Raw genomic sequence first — 27554 nt, 5'->3', positions numbered from 1 at the left:
CATTACCCACGGTATGTAGAGCCGACCTGTGTCTCATCTTTTCAGGGTCAAGCTCATGCAGACAAGTTATTTTTCTGGTAAGTGACTCCTATTACTGGGAAAGGACCAGATGAGTGCCATTCATCCTTAAAAAAAACCCCATATATATATATATATATATATATAAATTATTCATTCACAGACATTTTTCATTTATGCCAAATGTTTGTCTCTACCAGACGCAGTATACTTCATGGTAACAAAACCAAAGGGCCAATTAAAAAACAACACTTTGTTGAAATACAATTTACATGCAATAATATTCACCCATTTAAAGTGTACAGTTTGGCGGGGCGTAGTGGCTCATGCCTGTAATCCTAGCACTTTGGGAGGCAAAGGTGGGTGGATCACTTGAAGTCAGGAGTTCTAGACCAGCCTGGCCAACATGGCAAAATCCCATCTCTACTAAAAATACAAAAAAATTAGCCGGGTGTGGTGGTGTGCGCCTGTAATCCCAGCTACTTGGGAGACTAAGCCTGGACAATTGCTTCAACCGGGCAGGTGGAGGTTCAGTGAACCAAGATTACACACTGCACTCCAGCCTGGGTGACAGAGCGAGACTCTGTCTCAAAAAAAAAAAAAGTGTACAGTTTGATGAGATTTGATAAATGCATATATCCATGTAACTGTTACCACAATTCAGATATAGAACAATTCCATTAACCCAACCCAAAAGATCCACTCATGCCCCTTCTCAGTCAATTCTCTGGGCCCCCTCCAAGCTCCCCTACAACTCCAGGCACCACTGGGGTCACTTTCCATCACTATAGCTCAGTTTTACCTATTCTTGAACTTCAAATAAGTGGAATTACACAGTGTATATTCCTTTGTGTCTGGCTTTTTTTGCTCAGTATGTTTCTGAAATTCATCCATGTTGCTGTACCTATCAATAGTTTACTCCTTTCGATTGCTGAGTAGTATTCCATTGTATGGGCATATTACAATTTGTTTATCCATTTGCTTGTTGATGAACATTTAGGTTGTTTCCATTACTTGAATACTGCAAATAAAACTGGTATGAATGGGCCGGGCTCAATGGCTCACGCCTGTAATCCCAGCACTTTGGGAGGCCAAGGCAGGCGGATCACCTGAGGTCAGGAGTTCAAGATCAGCCTGGCCAACATAGTGAAACCCCATCTCTACTAAAAATACAAAAATTAGCCAGGTGCGGTAGCACATGCCTGTAGTCCCAGACACTTGGGAGGCTGAGGCAGAGAACTGCTTGAACCCAGGGGGCAGAGGTTGCACTGAGCTGAGATCACGCCTCTGCACTCCAGCCTGGACAACAGAGCAAGACTCCATCTCAGAAAAAAAAAAAACCCTGCTATGGATGTTCAAGTATTTGTATGGACATATGCTTTCATTTATTTTGAGTAAATAGATAGGAGCAAAATGTCTGGGTTTTATCGTAAGCATATGCTTAACTTTTAAAGAAATGGGGCATCAAAGCATGATGTAGACTGATTAAAAAAGAAAAAAAAAGAAATGGGACAGTTAAAAACATCTCTTTTTTGTTGTTAATTTTTTTTTTTTTTTTTTTTTTTTGAGACGGAGTCTCCCTCTGTCGCCCAGGCTGGAGTGCAGTGGCGCTATCTCGGCTCACTGCAAGCTCCGCCTCCCGGGTTTACGCCATTCTCCTGCCTCAGCCTCCCTAGTAGCTGGGACTACAGGCGCCCGCCACCTCGCCCGGCTAATTTTTTTGTATTTTTAGTAGAGACGGGGTTTCATTGTGTTAGCCAGGATGGTCTCGATCTCCTGACCTCGTGATCCGCCCGTCTCGGCCTCCCAAAGTGCTGGGATTACAGGCTTTTGTTGTTAATTCTGTATTATATGCCAAGAATGTCAACTCCTATTATATGTCAAGAATTCCAACTTTCTATTCTTATAGTTCATTTGGAAAGAGAACTGTTTTGAGTAAGAAGTCTGGGCCAGGACACCTTGACCTCGGGAGTTCAAGATCTGCCTGGGCAACATAGTGAGACCCTGTCTTTAAAAAAAAAAAAAAAAAAAAAGAGTCAGAAATCCAGGGCTTGGCGCAAGTAGCTTAGCTCTAGACCTGGATTTTGAAAAGGGGGTCATTTAGCTTTTTCAGAGCTTCGATTCCCTAATCTTTAAATTAGGGCTGATAATTTCTTATGACAATCAAAAATTGGAAGTAGTCTCAAACGTCATCAATAGGTCACTGGTCAAGTGAAACATATGCTTAAATTGGAATACTATATAATCATTAAAAATAATAATGGAGCTGGGTGCAGTGACCCATGCCTGTAATCCTAGCATTTTGGGAGGCTGAGGCAGGAGGATTGTTTGAGCATAGGAGTTAAAGACCAGTTTGAGCAACATAGTGAGATCTCATCTCTACAAAAAAATTAAAAAAGTAGCTGAGCTTGGTGGAGTGTGCCTGTACTCCCAACTGCTCTAGAGACTGAGGTGGGAGGATCGCTTGAGCCCAGGAGGTCAAGGCTGCAGTGAGCCGTGATTGTGCCACTGCACTCCAGCCTGGGTGAAAGACCAAGATCCTGCCTCAAAAACAAAAACCAGAAAATAAACAAACAAAATTAAAATAAATATACATAATGACATAAATATATATTTACTGATGTGGAAAGCTGTTGTCAGCATACTCTCAGTGAAAAAAAGCAGCCTAGAAAGGCAGAGTATGATCCCATTTAGTCAAATTATACAAATGGAGAAACAGATGAAAAACATATTTACTCAAATATTAACAGTGGTTATCTCTGAGTAGCAGGATTTAGGGTGATTTTTACTTTTTTTTTTTTTTTTTTTTTTTTTTTTTTTTTACAATTTCTATATTGCTTAATTTTAGTTGCAACAAGCATGTATGAGTCTTTCAAAAAAAAATAAAGCTACTAAAAAACAAGCCAATGTAATTTGTTTTTCCTGAGAATGAGATAAGAGAATATATGGATATATTGAAAAACTGTAAGGTATTACTAGTGACATGGCCAAAGAAAATAAAACATTGAAACAATGAAAAAATAAGGAAGGCCGGGCATGGCAGCTCACGCCTATAATCCCAGTGCTTTGGGAGGCCGAGGCGGGCAGATCACTTTAGGTCAGGAGTTCGAGGCCAACCTGACCAACATGGAGAAACCCCACTTCTACTAAAAATATGAAAATTAGCTGGGAGTGGTGGCACGCGAATCCCAGCTACTCAGGAGGCTGAGGCAGGAGAATCGCTTGAACCCAGGAGATGGAGGTTGCGGTGGGCTGAGATTGTGCCATTGCTCTCCAGCCTCGGCAATAAGGGCAAAACTCCATCTCAAAAAAAAAGAAAAAAGAAGGCAAAAAGTAAACTGTCAAGTGTTACATAAATTTAAGGTATTGGTATTTTTTTTTAAGTTTGTTTTGTTTTGTTTTTTGAGACAGACTCTCACTCTGTTGCCCAGGCTGGACAGCAGTAGCATGATCCTGGCTCACTGCAACCTCTGCCTCCCAGGTTCAAGCAATTCTCCTGCCTCAGCCTCCTGAGTAGCTGAGATTACAGGTGCGTGCCACCATTCCCAGCTAATCTTTGTGTTTTTAGTAGAGGCGGGGTTTCGCCATGGTGGCTAGGCTGACCTTGGCCTCCCAAACTGCTGGGATTACAGGTGTGAGCCACTGTGCCCGGCCAAGGTATTGGCATTAGTATTTATTAGCTTAGTCTCCTCTAAAAGGATCTTCAAAATCATCAACGTAATCCCATAAAAGAAAGTAATGATGGCTCCTTACAAACACAAGTAGGCTGAACATAGTGAAAATGTAAAATCCTTAGGATTGAAAGAGGCTGGGTGCAGTGGCTCATGTCTATAATCCCAACACTTTGGGAGGCTGAAGCAGGAGGATTGCTTGAGGCCAGGAGTTCAAGGCCAACCTGGCCAACATAGCAAGACCCTGTCTCTATTATAAAAATAATAAAAATTAAAAAAAAAAAAAAAAGGACTGAAAGAAATCTGGAGTAAAGAGAAAGGCACAGGTTTCTTTCTGACCCTTGGGTTAAATCTTGGCTTTCTCAACATCTGTGTCTCTTTGAACAGGGTATTTAAACTTCTAATTTCTATTTCCTGATCTGCAAATTAGAAAAATAATAATAATCTCATTTTGCTGTGAAGATTAAATGAACCAAAGTACTTAATGTGATGGACTCTGACACATTGGAGAGTTCATTAAATATTTGTTCCCTTTTTTCTCCTTTTGTTTCTTAACTTTACCTGAGATGCAGACAGCAAGATGTTGTACACATTGGAACCCAGCTGGTAAAAAAGAGTGAAGAGAATGATTATAATAAAAGGGGAGAGGCTCTGGGTTTTTGTTTTTGTTTTTTTAACATGAGGGAGAGATAAGGAGTTCATGTTTACTTGGAGGATATTTGACTTGGCAAACTAAAGGGGCCAAGAAGAGAAGGGGAAAAAAAAGAAAAGAAGAATGGACTACTTCTGGATGTATCTAGGCCAAGGGACATGAGATAAAGACAGTCAGGTTTTCGTCTGCATTCTCCCATTCACCACAGTAGGAAAAAAGAGACCCAGGGTCTCATGCTTTACCCAGAAGAAAAAATAGTACAATAGGCTGGTGCCTGCCATTTGAGTATCTCTTGAGTAGGGCAGTAGGGTAGAAGAACTGGAAAAACCCCAAATGTGGGGGTCTGGTCCTTTCCCATCATGCTTTGGGAGGATATCGCAAGTGGAGGGTTGCTCTTCAACCTCACCTATTCACTTCCCAGAGAAAATATGCCCCCCCAGGGACAACTTAGACTGCATTAGCTTTTCCTGGAGTGACTTCTAGATATATTTTTGCATTCAGTACGGAAAACGGGAAGCAGCAAAAAGAGCCAGGGACTTGGCCAGGCGCAGTGGCTCACGCCTGCAATCCCAGCACTTTGGGAGGCTGAGGTGGGCAGATCACTTGAGGTCAGGAGTTTGAAACCAGCCTGGACAACATAGTGAAACCCTGTCTCTACTAAAAATACAAAAATTAGCCAGGTGTGGTGGCAGGCGCCTGGAATCCCAGCTACTTGGGAGGCTGAGGCAAGAGAGTCGCTTGAATCTGGGAGGCAGAGGTTGCAGTGAGCCAAGATTGCACCACTGTACTCCAGCCTAGGCGACAGAGTGAGACTCTGTTTCAAAATAAGTAAATAAGTAAATAAGAGCCAGGGTCTTGGAGAGGTTCAAAGCTTCTAAATGACTTTGTCGTAATGCTTTCCCTTACTAGCCTGTTCCTCAAACTCTGTGGAGGATCATCCAGGCCTCCTGAGTCGAGTCTCCTGGAAGGCATCTCTGGGCACCCCAACCTACCCTGTACTCTTCCCTCCTCCCAAGTCCTACAGCCTCGTTGTCTACTTCCCATTTGGCACTTGAACATATGCAGCTTTGCATGGTTGCCTGCCTTTATGTAGTTATTTATAGAAATGTATGTCCTTGTCTCTCCCAATGTCATGTAAGACTTTAATATTTTACATTTACAAATGCTTATGCCTACCTCATTGAAACCTCCATTCCTGGGAAACAAACACAGAATGGAAAGTTTGGCTTGTGCTAGTTGTAGCCATACATTAAATTCCAACCTTTTTTTTTTTTTTGAGATGAGTCTCGCTCTGTCACCAGGCTGGAATGCAGTAGCATGATCTCGGCTCACTGCAACCTCAGACTCCTTGGTTCAAGTGATTCTCTTGCCTCAGCTTCCTGAGTAGCTGGGATTACAGGCATGTGCCACCACGCCCAGCTAATTTTTGGATTTTTAGTAGAGACAGGGTTTCACCACGTTGGCCAGGATGGTCTCGATCTCCTGACCTCAGGTGATCTGCCTGCCTTGGCCTCCCAAAGTGCTGGGATTACAGGCGTAGGTCACTGCACTCGGATGGGTATCTTTTATCATTTAAGAATACATTGCAAGGCTGAGTACGGTGGTTGATGCCTATAATACCAGCACTCTGGGAGGCTGAGGCAGCAGGACTGCTCAAGCCCAGGAGTTCCAGCTGGAGTGAGTTATTTCGCCACTGCATTTCAGTCTTGGTGGAAAAGCAAGACCCCAAGTGTTTAAAAAAAATTGACATGCAATTCTTACTTCCCAAATAAAAGCTTTAAAGATCGTCCACGTTAACGGAGATAATAGAGATAATTCTGTCTCATTATTCTTTCTTTTCTTTTTTTTTTGAGATGGAGTCTCACTCTGTCTCCCAGGCTGGAGTGCAGTGGCACAATTTTGGCTCACTGCACCTCTGCCTCCCGGGTTCAAGCAATTCTCCTACCTCAGCCTCCCGAGTAGCTGTAATTATAGGTGCGTGGCACCACACCCAGTTAATTTTTGTATTTTTAGTAGAGATGGGGTTTTGCCATGTGGGCCAGGCTGGTCTCAAACTCCTGACCTCAGGTGATCCGCCTGCCTCAGCCTCCTACAGTGCTGGGATTACAGGCATGAGCCACCACACCTGGCCTCTGTCTCATGATTCTTAGTGGACCAGCCAGTTGAAACATTTTTATTTTATTTTATTTTGAGATAGGGTCTTGCTCCATTGCCCCAGGCTGGAGTGCAGTGGCACAATCTCTGCTCACTGCAGCCTTGACCTCCTCTGTTCAAGAGATCCTCCCACCTCAACCTCCCGAGTAGCTGGGATTACAGGCATGCACACCGCCCCCAGTTAGTTGTTCTTATGTTTTATTTTTGTCTCGATATGTTGACAAGGCTGGTCTTGAGCTCCTGAGCTCAAGTGATCCTCCTGCCTTGGCCTCCCAAAGTGCTGGGATTATAGGCGTGAGCCACCTTCCCTGGTCCTATTTATTTATTTGGAGATGGAGTCTCCCTCTGTTGCCCAGGCTGGAATGTAATAGCAGGTTCTCAGCTCACTACAATCTCCGCCTCCTAGGTTCAAGCGATTTTTCTGCCTCAGCCTCCTGAGTAGCTGGGATTACAGGCACACACCACCACGCCTGATTAATTTTTGTATTTTTAGTAGATACTAGGTTTCACCATCTTGGCCAGGCTGGTCTCAAACTCCTGACCTCAGGTGATCTGCCTGCCTGGGTCTTCCAAAGTGCTGGGATTACAGGCATGAGCCACTGCACATGGCCATATTTATTTATTTAAATACAGGAAAGTATAAAAAAGAAAATTAAAATTATTATTAATAATTCTCTATTAACATTTCCAATCTCTTGCTATGTGGATAAGTTCATATAGTGTACTAAATTACATACTGGTTTTTTTTTTTTTTTTTTGAGACGGAGTCTTGCTCTGTTGCCCAGGCTGGAGTGCTGTGGCCAGATCTCAGCTCACTGCAAGCTCCGCCTCCCGGGTTCCCGCCACTCTCCTGCCTCAGCCTCCCGAGTAGCTGGGACTACAGGTGCCCGCTACCTTGCCTGGCTAGTTTTTTGTATCTTTAGTAGAGACGGGGTTTCACCGTGTTAGCCAGGATGGTCTCGATCTCCTGACCTCGTGATCCGCCCGTCTCGGCCTCCCAAAGTGCTGGGATTACAGGCTTGAGCCACCGCGCCCGGCCCATACTGTTTTCTTCACTTAACATAGCATAGGCAAATCGTATGATAAAAATTCTTCAACACATGCTTATTGTCAAAACTTGGAAAATGTAAAACAAACAAACAGGGCCAGGTACAGGAGCTCACACCTGTAATCCCAGCACTTTGGGAGGCTGAGGCAGGAGGATAGCCTGAACCCAGGAGTTGGAAACCAGCCTGGAGAACATGGCAAAACCTTGTCTCTACAAAAAATACAAAAATTAGCTGGGGGTGGTGGCATGCACCTGTCGTCTCAGCTACTCTGGAGGCTGAGGTGGTAGGATCGCTTGAGCCCAGGAGGTGGAGGATGCAGTGAACCGAGATTGCACTGTTGCACACTGCACACTCCAGCCTGGGCAACAGAGCTAGATGAAAGAAAAGAAAGAAAAAAAGAGGCCGGGCGCGGTGGCTCAAGCCTGTAATCCCAGCACTTTGGGAGGCCGAGACGGGCGGATCACGAGGTCAGGAGATCGAGACCATCCTGGCTAACACGGTGAAACCCCGTCTCTACTAAAAAAAAAAAAAATACAAAAAAACTAGCTGGGCGTGGTGGCGGGCGCCTGTAGTCCCAGCTACTCGGGAGGCTGAGGCAGGAGAATGGCGTAAAACCCGGGAGGCGGAGCTTGCAGCGAGCTGAGATCCGGCCACTGCACTCCAGCCTGGGCAACAGAGCGAGACTCCGTCTCAAAAAAAAAAAAAAAAAAGAAAGAAAAAAAGAAAGAGAGAGAGAAAAAGAGAGAGAGAGAGAAGAGAGAAAGAGGGAAGCAAGGAAGGAGGGAGGCAGGGAAAGAGGGAGGGAGGGAGGGAGGGAGGGAAGGAATGAAGGAAGGAAGCAGGGAGGGAGGGAAGGAAGGAAGGAAGGAAGGAAGGAAGGAAGCAAGCAAGCAAGCAAGCAAGGGGAGGAAAGCTGGGCACAGAGGCTCATGCCTGTAATCCCAGCACTTTGGGAGGCCGAGGCGGGCGGATCACTTGAGATCAGGAATTTGAGACCAGCCTGGCCAACATGGCGAAACCCGTCTCTACAAAAAATATAAAAAGATTAGCTAGGCATGGTGGCTAATGCCTGTAATCCCAGCTACTCAGGAGACTGAGTGAGGCAGGAGAATTGCTTGAACCTGGGAGGCGGAGGTTGCAAGTTGCAGTGAGCACAGATCTTGTGACACTGCACTCCAGCCTTGGCAACAGAACGAGACTCTGTCTCAGAAAAAAATAAAAAATAAAGTAATAGTAAATAATAATTAAAGGTGGGCCTGGTAGCTCATGTCTGTAATCCTAGCACTTTGGGAGGACGAAACGGGTGGATCACCTGAGGTCAGGAGTTAGAGACCAGAGATGGTGAAACTCTGTCTCTATCAAAAATACAAAAAAATTAGCTGGGCGTGGTAGCAGGTGCCTGTAGTCCCAGCTACTCGGGAGCCTTAGGCAGGAGAATCGCTTGAACCTGGGAGGCAGGGGTTGCAGTGAGCCGAGATCAGGCCACTGCACTCCAGCCTGGGCGACAGAGCGAGACTGTCTCAAAATAAATAAATAAAAATAATAATACTTATTATTTTTTGAGACACTCTTGCTCTGTCGCCCAGGCTGGAGTGCAATGGCGAGATCTTGGCTCACTGCGACCTCTGCCTTTCGGGTTCAAGCGATGATTCTCCTGCCTCAGCCTCCTGAGTAGCTGGGATTTCAGGCGCCCGCCACCACGCCTGACTAATTTTTTTCTTTTTTTTTGAGAGCAAGTTTTGCTCTTGTTGCCCAGGCTGGAGTGCAATGGCATGATCTCAGCTCACTGCAACCTCTGCCTCCCAGGTTCAAGTGATTCTCCTGCCTCAGCCTCCAGAGTAGCTGGGATTACAGGCATGCACCACCATGCCGGGCTAATTTTGTATTTTTAGTTGAAACGGAGTTTCTCCATGTTGGTCAGGCTGGTCTCGAGCTCCTGACCTCAAGTGATCTGCCCGCCTTGGTCTCCCAAAGTACTGGAATTACAGGCGTGAGCCACCAGGTCTGGCCAATTTTTTTTGCATTTTTTAGTAGAGATGGGGTTTCACCATGTTGGCCAGGCTGGTCTCGAACTCTTGACCTCATGTGATTCATCCACCTCAACCTCCCAAAGTGCTGGGATTACAGGCATGAGCCACCATGCTTGACCAATAGCGACATAATTTGACCTCACCAATAACATTTAAAGAAAATCATTGAAAATTTTATCCTTTTTTTTAAATAAAACAGTCTGCTTTCATGGGGACAAAAAATAAAAATTAAAAAATAAAAAATAACTACCAAGTTAATATACACTCACTGTAAACATTCAAGCAGTATAGAAACTTAACATAAAAGTAAACATTCCCCAAAGTTTGGGTTGCCAGAATTAGCAAATAAAAATAGAGGACACAAGTTAATGTATAGGATATATTTATACTAAAAAACCTTGTTTATGTAAAAATGTAAAAATATGTAAGAATGATATTGTATCTTTGTTTTAATTTGCATTTCTTATTCATGGAGTTTAAAATATTTTCATTCATTTTCCAGCCTTTTATATATTTTTAAGAGACAGTCTTGGCCGGGCAGGGTGACTCATGCCTGTAATCCCAGCACTTTGGGAGGCCAACGGCAGATCACCTGAAGTCAGGAGTTTCAGACCAGCCTGGCCAACATCGGTGAAAATCTGTCACTACCAAAAAACACAAAATTTAGCCGGGCATGGTGGTGCACACCTGTGGTCTCTGCTACTCACGAGGCTGAGGCAGGAGAATTGCTTGAACCTGGGAGGCAGAGGTTGCAACAAGCCGAGATCTCACCACTGCATTCCACCCTGGGCAACAGAGCAAGACTCCGCCTCAAAAAAAAAAAAAAAAAAAAAAGGGAGACTGAGTCTTGCTCAGGTGCCTAGGCTCCAGTGCAGTGGCACAATCACAGCTCACTGCAGCCTCAAACTCCTAGGCGCAGGCTATCTTCCTGCCTCAACTACCTGAAGCAGGTGGGACTACAGGTACGTACCAGTTAACCCAGCTATTTTTAAAAATTTTTGGTAGAGATAGGGTCTTGCTACACTGCCTGCCCAGGCTGGTCTCAAACTCTTGGCCTCAAGTGCTCCTCCCACCTTAGACTCCTTATTGATCTTTTTATTTTTATATGTAACTTAAAAAATTTTTTTGAGACAGCATCTCCTGTCACCCAGGCTGGAGTGCAGTGGCAGGAACATGGCTCACTGCAGCCTCAACTTCCTGGGCTCAAATGATCCTCCCTCCTCAGTCTCCCATGTAGCTGGGACCATGGGTGAGCACTACCACGCAGCATTAATTTTTAAATTTTTTGTGGTGTGGTGGTCTCACCATGTTGCTCAGGCTGGTCTCGAATTCCTGGACATAAGCTATCCTCCCACCTCCTCATTGATCTTAATAGCTTTTTATTTATTACATAAAAATATTAGGGCACAGTGGCTCACGCCTGCAATCCCAACACTCAGGGAGGCCAAGGGAGGAGGATCCCTCAAGCCCAGAAGTTTGAGATCAGCCAGGGCAACACAGTGAGACCCTGTCTCTACAGAAGGTTGAAAAAACAACATTAGCCGGTCATAGTGGCGCCCACTTGCAGTTCCAATTTCCTGGGGGAGCTGAGGTGGGAGGATTACTTGATCCCAGGAGTTCAAGGCTGCAGTGAGCCATGATCCTGCCATTGCACTCCAGCCTGGGCAACAGAACAAGATCTTGTCTGAAAAAAAAAAAAAAAAATTGAATTATGTAGAGCGTTTAGGTGTGGGTTAAGACCTTAGTACTGTATGCGACTGACCGAGAGTTTTGAATTTTTCCCTAAATCAGCATTCTAATGGAGTCACCAGGTTCCAATAATATCGTCTTTTGGATCCTTGGTCAACACAATTTTCATCCATGGATACTGCAAGTTAAAACACTTTCTAGAAGTCTATGGTCCTAACATCAAATTAGTTCTTGGGTCAACTTTTTAATTTTTGTGTAAGGTCCCAATTGAACTTAATGTAGAAAGGGAATGTAGCAGGGTATAGTGAATGGAGTGCTAAACTGGGCGTTTGGAACCCCCTTTCCAGCTGTGTAATCTTGGGTGAATCATTTCCTCTCTATCCATTTCAATGTCTTCATCTGTAGAATGGGGAGGTTGGACTCGACAGTGTCAGTTCCTTTTAGTTATTGAGATTTTTATAATCGTTCTGTCTCTATTGCACCATCCAAAAGATTAGGACAAAACATGTTCATCTCTGAGTCCCAAATATGCATGGCTCCAGAACCTTAAAAAGTCACTGTACTTTACTCTCTTTTGGTAGTGGGACAGAGGAATGGGTTCCCTTTCCAAAACATCCTGGCCCCCGACACATTACTACTTATTCCAGCTGTTTTTGAAATTGTGGAAAACACACTTCATAAGGAACTAGAAATCTGGGTTCTAGTTTTGCTGCTCTGTATTTCTGGACAACGCACGTAAGCTTACTTCCCTGCAGAAGACCATTTCTCACTCATCCCCCCCACCCCTCCCCGCCTTGGATCTAGCAGTGCTGGGCAATTCGCAGTGTTTCAAAAACATTTCCTAACAGAAGAGGGCAGACAAGACAGTCTCTTTACTTCCTTTCTCATTCTTTGACAGACCTTGACCGGGAAGGTGTACAGTATATACAGAAATACTTTGTCTTCTATTTTAAATATAGAACAAGGCATGCTAAATTCTCATGACTTTATTTTGATAGGGTTGTTCCTGACAGAGTGGGTGGAAGGTTATGTGTGGTGTTCTTTTAGACCTGTGATGGATGTTTGTATCGAGACCTTTTTTATTTTCCGGAGACACGATGCTACCGTTGCATAACACAAACAGAACCGATAAACGGTAGTAATAGCAAAGAGTGCCCGGGAACCAAGGCTTTAAGGCAGCATCCCTCTGGGAAAGCGGCTCTTCAAACACGTCCTTCAAGCGTGAGTGGCAGACTCCTGGCTGGGAGGGCTGAGTCGTGAGTGCACTTTGCTACTTGACCTTGCCACTGTCTCCCTCTCCCGTGACTTCAGTTTTCTCACCTGCAAAATGGTAGAGTTGTCATAAACGAAAATCCCTGAACTTCTCCCGCAGCCCCAGGCTTTAACAGCTCTCCTTGAAGGTGGGGACGGGGCGGAGTAATGGTCTGGACAGAAACTCCCGCACACGGCTGGACCATCTCTTTCCTCCTTCTTACTTTTCGCCCCCTCGCCCCGCCCCGGTGAGGTCACGCGGGGACGTCACGAGTTTGTGACGACACTAAGGGACGGGCCTCCGGGAGAGGAAGGGGCGGGGCCTAGGCTGGCGACGCTTGCGCAGTGGGCGCGGCGCGGGAGGAGGCGGAGGCGGCGGAGTGGCGAGAGGCGAGAGGCGGCGGAGGCGGCGGAGCTGGGGGGGGTGGGAGGGGGGGGAGAGTGAGTGAGTGGCAGAGTGAGTTTACCCCTATGAGACTGTGAGAGGCCCGGGGCCTACCTCAAAGGAGCGGGGTCACGACGCTAGCTAGCAGCGGGCCCCCTCCCGGTCCCCGGGCCCGGCGGCGCGGCGGCGGCTCGGTTGTGAGGAGGCGGGGAAGCGGGTGTCCGGGCCCCGCCATGGAGGGCATGGACGTGGACCTGGACCCGGAGCTGATGCAGAAGTTCAGCTGCCTGGGCACCACCGACAAGGACGTGCTCATCTCCGAGTTCCAGAGGCTGCTCGGCTTCCAGCTCAATCCTGCCGGTTGCGCCTTCTTCCTGGACATGACCAACTGGTGAGCCGGCCCCGCCGTGCCAGCGCTGGCAGCGGCCTCGGGGCCCCTAGGGGAAGGGAAGGGACTCTCGAGCTCGGCGGCAGGGCGAGCCAGGCGGGTACTGAGGGCCACCCCCTTCCCGGGACAGGTAGGACAAGTGGGGGAGCACCGGGGGCATAGGAAGAATTTGAGGGTGAGCAGGGCTAGAGGAGAGTTAGGGGCCACGGAGGCAGAAGGGGCGGAAGGGAGATGATGTGGGCAGCTCCTGAGGTTTTTCGAGGATTAGGGGCCAAGGGCCAAAGGACGTGAGATGTGAGGAAAAGACTTAGGCATTCAGGCATAGTGGGTAGACTTGGGAGGAAAAGGGTTATGGTATTGGCTAAGAGTAAAAAGCACAGGAGATTTGGATTTGGGGAGTGGGGAAAAAGGTTGGGGTTTGGAGTGAGGGGCTGAGGATGCCAGGATTGGGCGGAAACTATAGGGAAGGATTAGGTGCTGTGGAGCAACCTGAGCACTGGAGAGGCTTGGGAGTTAGGAGCTGAGAACAGATTAATTTGTGTGTCTGTCTCTTTCCAGTTGAGGATAGATAGGGAAAAGGGGGTGATATTATGAGGGAAGACAAGGGGGTATGGTGAGGAAGATGACTTTCTTAAGAGTTATGCCAGGGAGGAGTAGGATCTACTAGTAAATCGACACATGGAGGACTGGGAGTGTTAGACTTGGGACAGGGCCTGGGAACCACCTTAGGAAAAGTGGGGGAAATGAGATGATCTTGGGGGAAGGAACTTTCTGAAGGGACAGGACTCCTGGCAGAGGGTTCATCTGGGGCCACCAGAATGCTGGGAATGGAGAGGGGCTTATCTGAAAGAAAACTAAGTTGACAGATGTTTGGGAAAATGGAGAACTTAGGCTGGGAGCCAAGTGTTTTTGTGTTCACCTTGTAGAAGACTGAATTGGGGCAGAAGACTATCCGACGTAAAGGAGTGTTTCTTGGCTTTGGAAGTAGCACTTGCTGTTATTGACAAGCAAGGCTTCCCCTTGTACTCTGAATAGAGGTTGTTGGATTCACTCAGAGGCAGAGTTGGAGCGGAGACGATTAGACTTTCTTTGAAAGGATTTCAGGTGAAACAACTAATATGTCTTTGGGCAAAAGGCAAAAGGTTCAGTGCCCTTTGCTCTGTTGGGCATTCAGTCTCCTGACATGTGGAATCTTGTTTCTTTTGGCATCACTTGAACAACCAACCTCTCTTTTATTCCTTGTACCCTGAATGCCTCGAGCAATGATGGAAAAGAGGCTGTAAACCTACTTTTTGTCCCACTCCTAACCTAGTCCTACCCTGGATGATGCTCATCTGTTAGTAGGAGCCTTGTAGCCATGGCTGCACCAAAGGTGATGTGTAAATTTTTTTTTTTTTTTTTTAGACGGAGTCTCGCTCTGTCGCTCAGGCTGGAGTGCAGTGACGCAACCTCGATTCACTGCAACCTCTGCTTCCCAGGTTCAAGCAATTCTCCTGTCTCAGCCTCCCCAGCAGCTGGGACTACAGGCGCACACCACCTCGCCTGGCTAATTTTTTTGTATTTTTAGTAGAGATGGAGTTTCACCATATTGGTCAGGCAGATCTTGAACTGACCTCAGGTGACCCACCTGCCTTTGCCTCCCAAAGTGCTGGGAACATGTGTGAGCCAATTTTTTTTTTTTTTCCCCTGTGTATCATCTTTGATGGGTCTTACTATTTTATCTTTAAGGTCGATTATTACAGCAAGAGCAGGTTTAAATTTCTAGATGTTTAGAAAACTCTTTGACTGGATGCAGGAGACAGCCTTTAGAATTAATCGTTTGTAATCTCCATTTGTATCTGTTACATCTGATGATCTCAGGCAGGGAATATAGCCTACTGTAGTTTTCTGACAGCTAACCTGAGGTGTTTAGTCAGAGAGACATGGGTTATTGAACACACTGAGAAGAGCTATTACTCTGGTGAAATTTAGAAGTAAAGTTATATCTTGAAGAGAGTTGTTCTCTTGCCTGACTGCTTCCCACCTCCGGCTCTTTTTCTTCCTTGTTTACACTAGTTCAGCATAGGAAACTTGGCATATTGTTGCTGCTAGTTTGGTAGGAGAGGATCATTATTTCTCCCAACCCCTTGTGAATTGGACTATTTAAACACTGCCCTAATAAGTTTTAAGTTCTTTAGGGTCAGTCTTTATTAGTGTAATTATTATGGCTACAAAAGCAGTGTAATGAATTTTATATGTTTGAGGTATGTATTTAACGTCTAAGATTTTTCTTAGGTGTTGTGGAAAGTGAATAGGTGAGGCCCAGTGTGGATAAGAAAAAAAAAACTTAAAAGGCTGCATGCCTATAATCCCAGCACTTTGGGAGGCTGGCTGAGGCAGGAGGATCACTTGAGTCTAGGAGTTCGAGACTAGCCTGGGTGACATAGTGAGATCCTGTCTCTACAAAAAATACAGCAAAATGAACCGGACATAATGGTGTGCGCCTGTAGTCCCAGCTACTTGGGAGGCTGAGGTGGGAGGATCACCCTGGGAAGTCGAGGCTGCAGTGAGCTGAAATCGCACCGTTGCACTCTAGACTGGGTGACAGAGTGGTGAGATGCTGTCTCAAAAAAAAAAAAAAAGTGTATATATATACATATATATATATAGTTGGACTATAAAAGTTGTATTTGAGTTTTTACACGAAAAACTTAAGTTCAAAGCCATGGAGTAGCATATATGTTGATGACATGTTATTTCTGTATAAAAACAAGTTACATATATAAGCAAAGGAGTGAGCTGTTAAGAAAATGTGTTCTGGGCCAGGTGTCGTGGTGCATGCCTGTAGTCCCAGCTACCTGGGAGCCTGAGGTAGGAAGATACCTGAGTCCAGGAGATCGAGGCTGCAGTGAACCGTGATCATGCCACTGCCCTCCAGCCTGGGTGGCAGGATAAGACTCTGTCTGGGGGAAAGAAAAAAAAAAAGTGTTCTGGCTTTAGAGAAATTGAGAAGTTGGAAGTCAGTAGCTTCTTAGAAATCCATACAGTTAAGTGATAATTCAACTTTAAGTCACATTACCTTATTTTTTGGCTGTATAAGGCATGTTCTTTATTTTCTTTGATTATAAAATGAAAAATCACTTGTGAACTAAAAGCAGGAAGGCTTTTCATTTTTTTCTTTCTTATGAAAGATAGCGCCATAATCTAATACTGTATTTTTTGATTCCTGTGTTTACCTAATTCATCTTGACAGTTTTGTATTTTATTTTTTGAGACAGGGTCTTATTCTGTCACCCAGGCTGAAGTGCAGTGGCACAACCATGGCTCACTACAGCCTCCCAGACTCGAGCAATCCTCCCACCTCAGCCTCGTGAGTAGCTGGGACTACAGATGCGTGCCACCATGACTGGCTAATTTTTTTATTTTTTTACTTTTTATTTAATTTAATTTTTTTCCTTTTTCTCATGTCAGATGAGTAATGTGCGCGTGTTATGTAACAAGATTCAAGGTTGGCACATGTCACGCATGCATGTAAACCACCCAATCGTCACACATACGAATTGCAAAAGGATCAATTTAAAAATTTTTTTAGAGATGGGTTGCACTGTGTTGCCAGACCTAGTCTCGAACTCTTGGGCTCAGTCCTGCCTTAGTCTCCCAAAGTGTTGGAATTATAGACGTGAGCCACTGTGTCCAGCCAAGATTTTTTTTTCAAACATCCATCATAATTAATAAAATCTAGGTAAATATATATACACATAGTGTGCGTGCATGCATATATCACAGTATTTGTATGTGTTGCTCAAGTAGAAATCTAAAGTCTAGACATGTGTTGTTTTAAGCATCATTTAATTTCTAACTGGGCAACTGTTGCCATAGTCCTAATACAGGTTGACAAAAAATCTCTCAGCTTGCTGTCATGATTAACCTGTTGAATTGAAGATGATTAATCTTACTGTGACTTCATAAGTTCCTGCTTTGGGTTGTAATAAATACCATTCAGTTGTCTGATGTCTATTAAAAAATAATGTGGTAAATTAAAAATCATTGTTGAAAAGCGAAGACCCTCAGTCTTCTAAAATTAAACCTGAGTGCAGTAGCTCACTCCTATAATCCCAGCACTTTGGGAGACCAAGGCAGTAGGATTGCTTGAACCCAGGAGTTTGAGACCAGCATGGGCAAGATAGTGAGACCTCAATCTCTACAAAAATAAAAAAATTAGCTGCTCAGGGTGGCGCTAACCTGTAGTCCAAGACAAGTGGGAGGCTGAGGTGGGAGGATCAGTTGAGCCTGGGAGGTGAAGGGTGCAGTGAGCCGTGATTGTGCCGCTGTACTCCTGCCCGGGTAACAGAGAGAGACCCTGTCTCAAAAATAAAATAAAAATAAAACCTGAGTTGGAAAGGTTATGCTCTTGTGATGAAAAGTAAGAATTTTGTCATTGTTGAAAAACTGACTAAATGGAATGTTTTGGCCTTGTACGTCTTCTACCTTGTTAACACATTTTTTTTTTTTTTGGTCTTAGGTTGACAACATTGTGTAGATATTTCTTTTCTTTTCTCTTCTCTTTTCTTTTCTTTTCTTTTCTTTTCTTTTCTTTTCTTTTCTTTTCTTTTCTTTTCTTTCCTTTTCGAGACGGAGTCTTGCTCTGTCGCCCAGGCTGGAGTGCAGTGGCACCATATTGGCTCAATGCAACCGATTCTCCTGTTTCAGCCTCCTGAGTAGCTGGGACTATGGGCACCCACCACCACAACTGGCTAATTTTTGTAGTTTTAGTAGAGATGGGGTTTCACCATGTTTGGCCAGGCTGGTCTCGAACTCCTGACCTCAAATGATCCACCCACCTTGGCTGGGATTATAGGCGTGGGCCACTGCACCTGGCTTCTGTTTGTTAAATTTAGAACCAAATATTGTTTTCAGTTGAGCATGTTTGTAGCATTTATACCTGAGCTGGCAGCCATGCTGCTGGAGATTGATGCAATTGCCTGTTAACAAAAGTAGTCAATTTTCAGTTCCTAAGTGAGTATGTAAAGTGAATAAATGGTATGGTGAAAGTAAACCCAATATCTAAACCAAATTGAAATGACTTGTAGATTAATATCTGCAGTGTTCTATAGGTGGAATGTCTTTCAGAGATACTATTGGGCTGTGAATACAGAACTTGGAATTCTAAAACTGGAAACCGACTTAAGAGATTCTCTAGTTTAGGCCAGGCTCAGTGGCTCATGCCTGTAATCCCAGCACTTTGGGAGGCCGAGGCGGGCGGATCATGAGGTCAGGAGATTGAGACCATCGTGGCTAGCACGGTGACACCCCGTCTCTACTAAAAATACATTAAAAAAAATTAGCCGGGTGTGGTGGTGGGCGCCTATAGTCCCAGCTACTCGGAAGGCTGAGGCAGGAGAATGGCGTGAACCCAGGAGGCAGAGCTTGCAGTGAGCTGAGATCGTGCCTCTGCACTCTAGCCTGGGCCACAGAGCAAGACTCCATCTCAAAAAAAGAGAGAGGGTCTCTAGTTTATTCCAACTTTTCCTGCAGATTTGCGTCCAGCCCTTCTAAGATAGTCATCTGTCCTATTCTTGTATCCCTACATGCAGAGATTTGCATGATACCTTATTATAATGTTTAATTACTTTCCAGTTAGAATTATGTTAAAACTAAACCTTCCTTGCTACGATTTAAGCCTTTTTCGTTTGTGTATGTCCTCCTTGGAGATGGAGGGAGGATATCTAATAAACACTCTGTTAAGACATCAGAAAGCTTCTATTAATTGAAATTACTAAAAATTTTCAACTATGTAAAAGTTAAACATGTTCAATTTAATGGGTTCATGTTTTTTAATGTAGTCTAATTGGCTTTTTTTTTTTTTAAATGGGAAACCAACAAGATTCAGAGGAGAGCTTACCTCACTTTTTAAGAATTTGTGGTAAAATATATGTAACAAAATTTACCCTTTTAATCAATTTATTTATTTATTTATTTTTAATTTTTTTTTTTTTTTTTTTTGAGACACAGTTTCACTCTGTCCCCCAGGCTGGAGTGCAGTGGCGCATTCTTGGCTCACTGCAACCTCTACCTCCCAGGTTCAAGCAATTCTTGTGCGTCAGCCTCCCAAGTAGCTGGGATTATAGGTATGGGCCACCACCTCTGGCTAATTTTTTATTAGTAGTAGAGATGAGGTTTTGCCATGTTGGCCAGGCTGGTCTCAAACTCCTGACCTCGGGTGATCCACCTGCCTCAGCCTGCCAAAGTGCTGGGATTACAGGCGTGAGCCACCACGCCCACATTTAAATCAGTTTAAGGTGTACAGTTCAATGTTACATTAGGTGTTCATTATGAGTTGTTTAGCATTAGTGACAAGAGTCAAATAACTCTTCTAGATTTTTATACGACATTAACTTAGGAGTTAGTACTGGCCTTATTTCTCAGTATAGCAGTAGATAAAATATCTTTTAATAGCATATAGACAATGTTTCTCTACCTCCTAATTAGGCTAGTGCTGTGCAGTTGTGGTATTGCAACATCCTAGGTTGCCTGCAGGTATCTTCAGGGAGCAGTGTGTATGTTTTGGAATTCTACTTGCGTCCTCTATGGATGGAATAGATGTTTTCTAGAAAAGTAACTTAGGGCCGGACGTGGTGGCTCAAGCCTGTAATCCTAGCACTTTGGGAGGCCGAGACGGGTGAATCACGAGGTCAGGAGATCGAGACCATCTTGGCTAACACAGTGAAACCCCGTCTCTACTAAAAAATACAAAAAGTTAGCCAGGCGAGGTGGTGGGCGCCTGTAGTCCCAGCTGCTCGGGAGGCTGAGGCAGGAGAATGGCGTGAACCCGAGATGCAGAGCTTGCAGTGAGCTGAGATCCGGCCATTGCACTCCAGCCTGGGTGACAGAGTGAGACTCTGTCTCAAAAAAAAAAAAAAAAAAAAAAAAGAAAAGTAACTTAGGAGAAATATTTCCGTAAAATATAATGTCCTATTAACTTTCTCAACATTGTCAGAAACACCCTACTAGATAAAGATATAACCACAAATCAATGAAATGAAATTAGAATCTAGATGTGAAAATCAGTTGTACCTCTTATTGCACAGTGCCTTCTCTGCCTGTTAATCCGTTTCTTAGTCACCCATGCTAAATGAGTTTCTCATCTACGCCGTGGTTTATATCTGTAAATCTAGGAAAACGTTCCTTTATGATAGAGATAATACTTGCTATTAATATTGGTTTCCTTAAATAAATGTGTGTCAAACAGTAGTTATAGGAAGAGGGCAAGGAAGGGCTACATGACAGCCATAGAATATTTTGTACTCTATTGCATTTTTTTAAAAGGTTAAGAGTTCTTTGGACATTCTATCGATTGATTGATTGATTGATTGATTGAGACGGAGTCTCTCTCTGTTGCCAAGGCTGGAGTGCAGTAGCAGGATCTCGGCTCACTGTAACCTCCGCCTCCTGGGTTCAAGCAATTCTTCTGTCTCAGCCTCCCGAGCAGCTGTGATTACAGGAGTGCACCATCACACCCGGCTAATTTTAGTATTTTTTATAGTGATGGGTCTAACCGTATTGGCCAAACTGGTCTCGAACTTCTGACCTCAGGTGATCTGCCCACCTCGGCCTCCCAAAGTGCTGGGATTACAGGTGTGAGCCACCACGCCTGGCCTATTTATTTTTTTTGAAACAGGGTATCACTCTGTCACCCACACTGGAGCAGCACAATGGTTCATTCATAGCTCACTGCAGCCTGGACTTCTGGGGCAAAAATGATCCTCCCACCCCATCCTCCCAAGTAGCTGGGACCACAGGCATGCACCATCATGCCCGGCTAATTTTCCTTTTTTTTAATTTTTGTGGAGACTGGACCTCCCTATGGTGCCCAGGCTGCACTTTTTGTTTGTTTGTTTTTTAAAGAGACGAGGTCTCACTATTCTGGCCAGGCTGGTCTTGAACTCCTGGGCTCAAGTAATTCTCCCACCTTGGCTTCCCAAAGTGCTGGGATAACAGGTGTGAGCCACCGTGCCTAGCCTTTTTTTTTTTTTTTTTTTAAAAGAGACTAGGTCTTGCCCTGTGGCCCAAGCTAGAGTGCAGTGGTGATGTTAGTTCATTGTAACCTCAAACTCCTGGTGTCAAGTGATCCTCCCACCTCAGCTTCGGAATACCTGGGACTACAGGTCTGCGCCACCCACACCTGGCTAATTTATTTTGTTTTGTAAAGAGATGGGTCTCATGTTTTCCAGGCTGGTCTTGAACTCCTGGCCTTAAGCAGCCCTCCTGCCTCAACATCCCAAAGTGTGGGGATTATTTTCCAGTTTTTTTGGTCTTTTTTTTTTTTTTTTGGCACATGCACATTGGGACTCTTGGTATAATGTAGAATAGTTTACAAATAGAGCAGCCAGGTTCACTTTATTTTTAAAGGAACACAGTAAAAAGTACGTTGCTATCCTGCAGAAAGTCTTCTTTTTGCTGTGCTGTTACTGTAGGACTTGCATTTCTGAGCATACATCATGTCAGAGCTAATCACCATTATAGCCAGAGTGGGCAAAGGTGGTTTCTTTACCACCTCCCATTTCCCATTAAATGTATCTGTCACGTAATAGCAAAAACTATCAACCAGGCAATATTAAACAAATGTATTTTGTTTAGATCCCTAGCAGATGGTGTAATGCAAAAGCAGAGGACAGCCCATATCATAATTTTCTTTCTAATGGGAAACTCACATACCTGAGACTATCAGAGAAAAGTTATAGGATAATAAGAAGAAACATTCATATCTTAATTCTGTATTAACAGTAAACTTTCAGAACAGATAGGAGTGGACTGAATTGAATAGAACCAGCAATTCACAAGGATTGAGTGCCAGCTATGCGCAAGTTGCTTGTAAGTTAAGTTTTCTGTCATCCTAGCATTTTGGGAGGCCAAAGTAGGCAGATCTCTTGAGACCAGGAGTTCGAGACCAGCCTGGCCAACATGGTGAAACCCTAGCTCTACTAAAAAAAATACAAAAAATTAGCCAGGCATGGTGGTGTGCACCTGTAATTCCAGCTGCTTGGGAGGCCGAGGCAGGAGAATCGCTTGAACCCAGGGGACGGACGTTGTAGTGAGCTGAGGTCGCACCACTGCACTCCAGCTTGGGCAACAGAGCAAGACCCTGTTTCAAAAAAAAAAAGAAGTAAGTTTTGAAATGGTTGGGGGATTAGAATTGATGGAAAAGCAGCATATTATAGTCAGAAGATATTTTCTAGGTGAAATAAAGGAAGAGCAGGTGGAGCAGGAGCCATATAGAAGATTGGCTTGTCTAGAATGTGGTTAATGAAATAAAGGCATGACAAGATGCGGAGCTCACTTTTATTTTTGATTTGGAATATTGCTGATTTTTAAAATAAGATTGTGAAATTGATACCATGTAAAATTAGCTATTTTATTTTTATTTATTTAATTTTAATTTTTTTAGAGACGAGATCTCACTGTGTTGCCCAGGCTGGAGTGCAGTGGCTGTTTACAGGCATGAGCATGTAGCACATTACAGCCTTGAACTCCGAGGCTCAAGTGATCCTCCCACCTCAGCTACCTGAGTAGTTGCGACTACATGTGTGCAGTACTGTGCCTGGCAAAATTAACTGTTTTAAAATGAACAATTCAGTGGTGGTTAGTGCATTCACAGTGTTGTGCAGCCACCACCTCTCTCTTGTTTCCAGACTTTTTCATAACCCCAAAATGAAACTTTACACCCATTAAGCCTGTGTAAAAGACTATTCTCTCCTCAGCCATTGGCAATGAGCAGTCTGAGTTCTGTCTCTATGTATGTACCTATTCTGGATATTTTCTTTTCTTTTCTTTTCTTTTTTTTTTGAAATGGAGTTTCACTCTTGTTGCCCAGGCTAGAGTGAAATGACATGATTTCGGCTCACTGTAACCTCCGCCTCCCAGGTTCAAGTGATTCTCCTGCCTCAGCCTCCTGTGGATATTTCATGTAAATAGGATTGTACAGTATTTGTCCTTTTGTGTCTGTGTCTTTTTGTTGTTGTTGCCACACCAGGCTGGAGTACAGTGGCGTGATCTCAGCTCACTACAACCTCTGCCTCCCAGGTTCAAGCGATTCTCTTGCCTTAGCCTCCCAAGTAACTGGGATTACAGGCATGCAAGATCACGCCTGGCTAATTTTTATATTTTTTGTAGAGATGGGGTTTCACCATGTTGGCCAGGCTAGTCTTGAACTTCTGACCTCAAGTGATCCATCTGCCTTGGCCTCCAAAAGTGCTGGGATTACAGACATGAGCCACTGTGCCCAGGCTTTTTTTTTTTTTTTGGTTTCTTTTAATGAAGCCTATGTTTCTTGCCATGGCATCTTTCATTTAGCATAATGTTTTCAGGGTTCATCCATGTTGTAGTATGTATCAGTACTTCATTTTTTTTTATTTTTTATTTTTTTTTGAGACAGAGTCTCATTCTGTTGCCCAGGCTGGAACGCACTGGTGCTATCATGGCTAAGTGCAGCTTCGATTCCTGGTCTCAATCCATCCTCCCACCTCAGTCTTCCAAGTAGCTGGGATATAGGCATGTGCCACCATGCCCAGCCAATTTTTGTATTTTTTGTACAGACAAGATTTTGCCATGTTGCCCAAACTTGTTTAGAATTCCTGGGCTTAAGGGATCCACCAGCACTGGCCTCCCAAAGTTTTGGGATTACAGGCATGAGCCACCCCGCAACTCCCACCCCTGGCATCACTCTTTTTTATGGCTGAATAGTATTCCATTGTATATACATATCACAACTTGTTTTACCTGTTCATTCATTGGTAGACATTTGTTAGACATTCTGTCTTTTGACTGTTCTGAGTAGTAAAGTTTTGAATATATGTGTGTACCTGTATTTGTTTGAGTACCTTTTTTTAGTTCCTTTAAGTATGTGTCTAGGAATGGAATTTTTGGATCATATGGTCATTCTGTTTTTGAGGAATCACCAAACTGTTTTCCACAGTGGCTGAATCATTTTACATTCCCAGCTGCAATGTATGAGTTGGTCCCAATTTCTCCACATCCTTGCCAACACTTGTTATTTTTCTTTCTTCTTTTAAACTTCCAGTTTAATGGAATATATATATGTATATGTGTGTGTGTGCATATATATAAGTTTTTGAGATGGAGTCTTGCTGTGTTGCCCAGACTGGAGTGCAGTGGCGCGATCTTGGCTCACTGCAACCTCCACCTCCTGGGTTCAAGCAATTCTCCTGCCCCAGCCTCCCAAGTAGCTGGGACTACAGGTGTGTGCCATCACGCCCGGCTAATATTTTTTGAACTTTTAGTAGAGACGGGGTTTCACCTTATTGGCCAGGCTGGTCTCAAATTCCTGACCTCAGGTGACCCGTCTGCCTTGTCCTCCCAAAGTGCTTGGATTACAGGCGTGAGCCACCACGCTCAGCCAACATTTTTCTTTTTAAAACTATAGCCATCCTAGTGGGTATGGATTGGTACCTTATTATGATTTTGGTTCTTATTTTTCTAATTACTAATTATATGAACATATTTTTATGTGCTTGTTGGCCATTTGTATATCTTCTTTGGAGAAATATCCATGTAAGTCCTTTGCCCATTTCTTTCCCCCACCTCCAGAGGAATTTTGTTGATGGCTCTAGTTTATTCCCTCCCAAAAGACCAACAGCAACCAGATGAAGTGAACTTAACCATAGGATTGTATTGTCTTCATAATAAAATTAAAGATGACATTTAGAACTGGATCACTTGGTCTTTTCTCGTCTTATCTCCTCCCAGTTCAGAATACTTGTATGTCTTAAAAGCAAGCATTCTTTTACATCTGCAGTTGGGTTCAATGCACTCTAGCCTTAGCACAATCTTCTTTATAGTTATAACCTTTTTCTGGAAAATTGGCTTAGTCTGCCCACGATAGCCACCCTGCTTCCTGTCATAATGCTGCTTTCTCTGGGCATACAGAGAATCCTTGCCTTTCTTATACTGTGTTACTTTGTGGGGTTGTTGTTTGCCATACTTCTTATAGAGAGTCTGGTGGCTTTTAGGAGTGTTCATTATGTTTGCTGGAGCACTGTCAGCACAAAAAGGCTTTGCCCATTTTTAAATTGGGTTGTCTTTTTGTTGTTCAGTTGTAAGAAGAAGTCTTTATATATTCTGGATATTAAACCTTTATTGGTTATATAAATTGCACTATTTTCTCCCATTCTGTAGGCTGTTTTTTCACTTTGTTGACAATGTCCTTTGATGCACACATGTTTCTAATGTGCTGAGGTCCATATCAACTCTTTTTTTCTTCGCCTGTGTTTTTGATGTCGTATCTTAAAATTCATTACCAAATCCAAGGTCATGAAGATTTATCGCTTTGTTTTCTTCTAAGAGTTTTATAGTTTTAGTTGTTTATATTTAGGTTGTTGGTCCATTTTGTATATAGATATCAGTTTTGTATAATTAATTTTTGTGTATGGTATGAGATGGGGACCAGCTTTACTCTGTGGAGCTTAATTTTGATCATGTTTCTGCTCTGGGACTGGCTTCTCATTAGCTCTGTACTAAATATATCCTTTAAGTGTAGTAAATATATATTGTGCTCTCTTCAGCCATCACTAAAAGTTGGGCCAGAAAAAAAGTGTGCAGGATTTTCTGGTCGGGTCAGAAAACTTATGAATGTTCCGTTGATATTCAAAACTGGATGTGTTTAAAAGGTCAATTTGCCAGGTGCAGTGGTGCACGCTTGTAGTCTTAGCTACTTGGGGTGCTGAGGCAGGAGGATTGCTTGAGCCCAGAAGTTCTGGGCTGTAGTGCGCTATGCTGGTTGGGTGTCTGTACTAAGTTCGTTATCAATATGGTGATCTCCTGGGAGGGAGCAGGAGACCACCAGGTTGCCTAAGGAGGGGGCGGGCCAGCCCAGGTTGGAAATGGAGCAGGTCAAAACTCCCGTGCTAATCAGTAGTGGGATTACGTCTGTGAATAGCCACTGTACTCCATAGCAAGACCCAGTCTTTAAAAAAATAAAAAATTTAAAAATAAAAATCATTAAAGGTCAATTTATCCTTTTCCTTACTCCAGCCAGTTTTTCTTTCTAACTTTTCCTTGTTCTGTTTGTAGCTTCAGTGGTCTCCCAGAAATTAGACTTGAACTGAGTTATCTTTAAGGTCCTCTCTTTCCTGGAGACCCCAGTTCATTTGCCAAATCCAGTTAATTTTCACCTGGATTTGGTAGTGTACTTCCCAAATGTCTCTTTTTTTCCATTCCCACTGCCCCTGCCTTAGTTTGCAGATTATGTTACTAGTTTAACAGAGTAACATTAGGCATAGTCCAAGTCGGTTTTCTACATGTGGCTTTCTTCCTTCCAGTCTATTTTGTGGACATACCACTACTAGATCAATATTTCTAAATCACAGCTTCAATCTAGGCCCTTCTTAGAAACCTCTCGCAGGGCCTTGTTGCTTACCAGATACAGAATAGCAAGCTTTAGCTTGACATTCATTCAGGACTCTGCAAAGACTGGTCCCAGTTTACCTAATTCTGCCTTTCCTGGCATATCTTTGCAATGAATGTTCTGCTTTTCTTTGCTTTATTCAAACTAGGCTGTTGCTCATTCCCACATAAACTTTTGCTCTCCCAGTTTTAAACTTGTTTCTCCTACTTAGAATGCTATTCTTTCCTTTCTCCCTGAAGAAGTCCTATTGTTTTTCTGAAATTGACATACTGATCCTGTTCCTAGTAGTGTACTCTTATTTGAACTCCACTCTCCTTTTTATAGTGTTTATTGTGTATAGAAACACACTTTTAAGAGGACAGCGCCCCCTAACAGCCTTTGTTTCTCCCTAAGCCTTTTATGTACTGCTTTGTACATAGTAGGTGCTCAGTAAACATTTGTTGAAGTAATGTGTGAGGGTAGATGGGAGAAAAGGCTTAATTTTTTTCTTATGCCTATGTTACTCAGTAATTTAGATGTGAATGGACAAAAATATTTTGTAAGCTCTCTAAAGTTCTCTTAGATCATTGCTATTGCGTTTCCATTGAGGAGAAGCTTTAAAAAGTCATATAAGTGCATAATAAGTTCAAATAGTTTAGAATAGTCTAAACAGGGGTTGCAAACTAAAATATGTTTAGGTGCCAGATGGGTAACAACTGAAGGTGTGTGAACTGGAAAGCCTGCCTTTGTAAAAAGCATGTCTGATACTTGCCTTAAATATTGCCCTGCTAGAATGGGGGCCCAGTGTTAGATTTTTCTATTTTTTTCAAGAGAAGTAAAAAATATAGGTTTTTATAGGAAATGTCCTGGTTCTGTTATTTTTTTTTTG

At 43.6% G+C, this 27554-nt stretch overlaps 2 protein-coding genes and 1 non-coding gene across 5 annotated transcripts in view; 2 read left to right on the top strand and 1 right to left on the bottom strand.

Moving 5' to 3' along the window:
- RPS10 (ribosomal protein S10) overlaps positions 1-27554 on the top strand; it is a 624010-nt gene that overhangs the window by 329199 nt on the left and 267257 nt on the right. The window contains exon 1 of one of the 2 annotated variants that reach the window (XM_050787853.1): positions 12949-12952. The exons of the other annotated variant lie outside the window; for it this stretch is intronic. The gene's annotated coding sequence lies outside the window, so the exon portion shown is untranslated. Of the gene's footprint in view, positions 1-12948; positions 12953-27554 lie in introns of those variants that run through there. 2 annotated transcript variants of the gene reach the window in all.
- ILRUN (inflammation and lipid regulator with UBA-like and NBR1-like domains) overlaps positions 12872-27554 on the top strand; it is a 114515-nt gene continuing 99832 nt past the window's right edge. The window contains exon 1 of one of the 2 annotated variants that reach the window (XM_050787812.1): positions 12872-13290. In XM_050787812.1, coding sequence (XP_050643769.1) covers positions 13133-13290 — 158 coding nt within the window. In that variant the 5' untranslated portion in view covers positions 12872-13132. The remainder of the gene's footprint in view (positions 13291-27554) is intronic. The other variant, XM_050787811.1, reaches the window with a different exon arrangement.
- Positions 16732-16838, bottom strand: LOC126954100 (small nucleolar RNA U13). Its single transcript, XR_007725546.1, has one exon. It is a non-coding gene; the product is annotated as a small nucleolar RNA U13 (small nucleolar RNA).

The sequence above is a fragment of the Macaca thibetana genome, chromosome 4 (genome assembly GCF_024542745.1).
Source record: "Macaca thibetana thibetana isolate TM-01 chromosome 4, ASM2454274v1, whole genome shotgun sequence".
NCBI classification, from domain to species: Eukaryota; Metazoa; Chordata; class Mammalia; order Primates; family Cercopithecidae; genus Macaca; species Macaca thibetana.
Note: the sequence above shows the minus strand (reverse complement) of the source record. Positions and strands in the feature narration are given on the sequence as shown.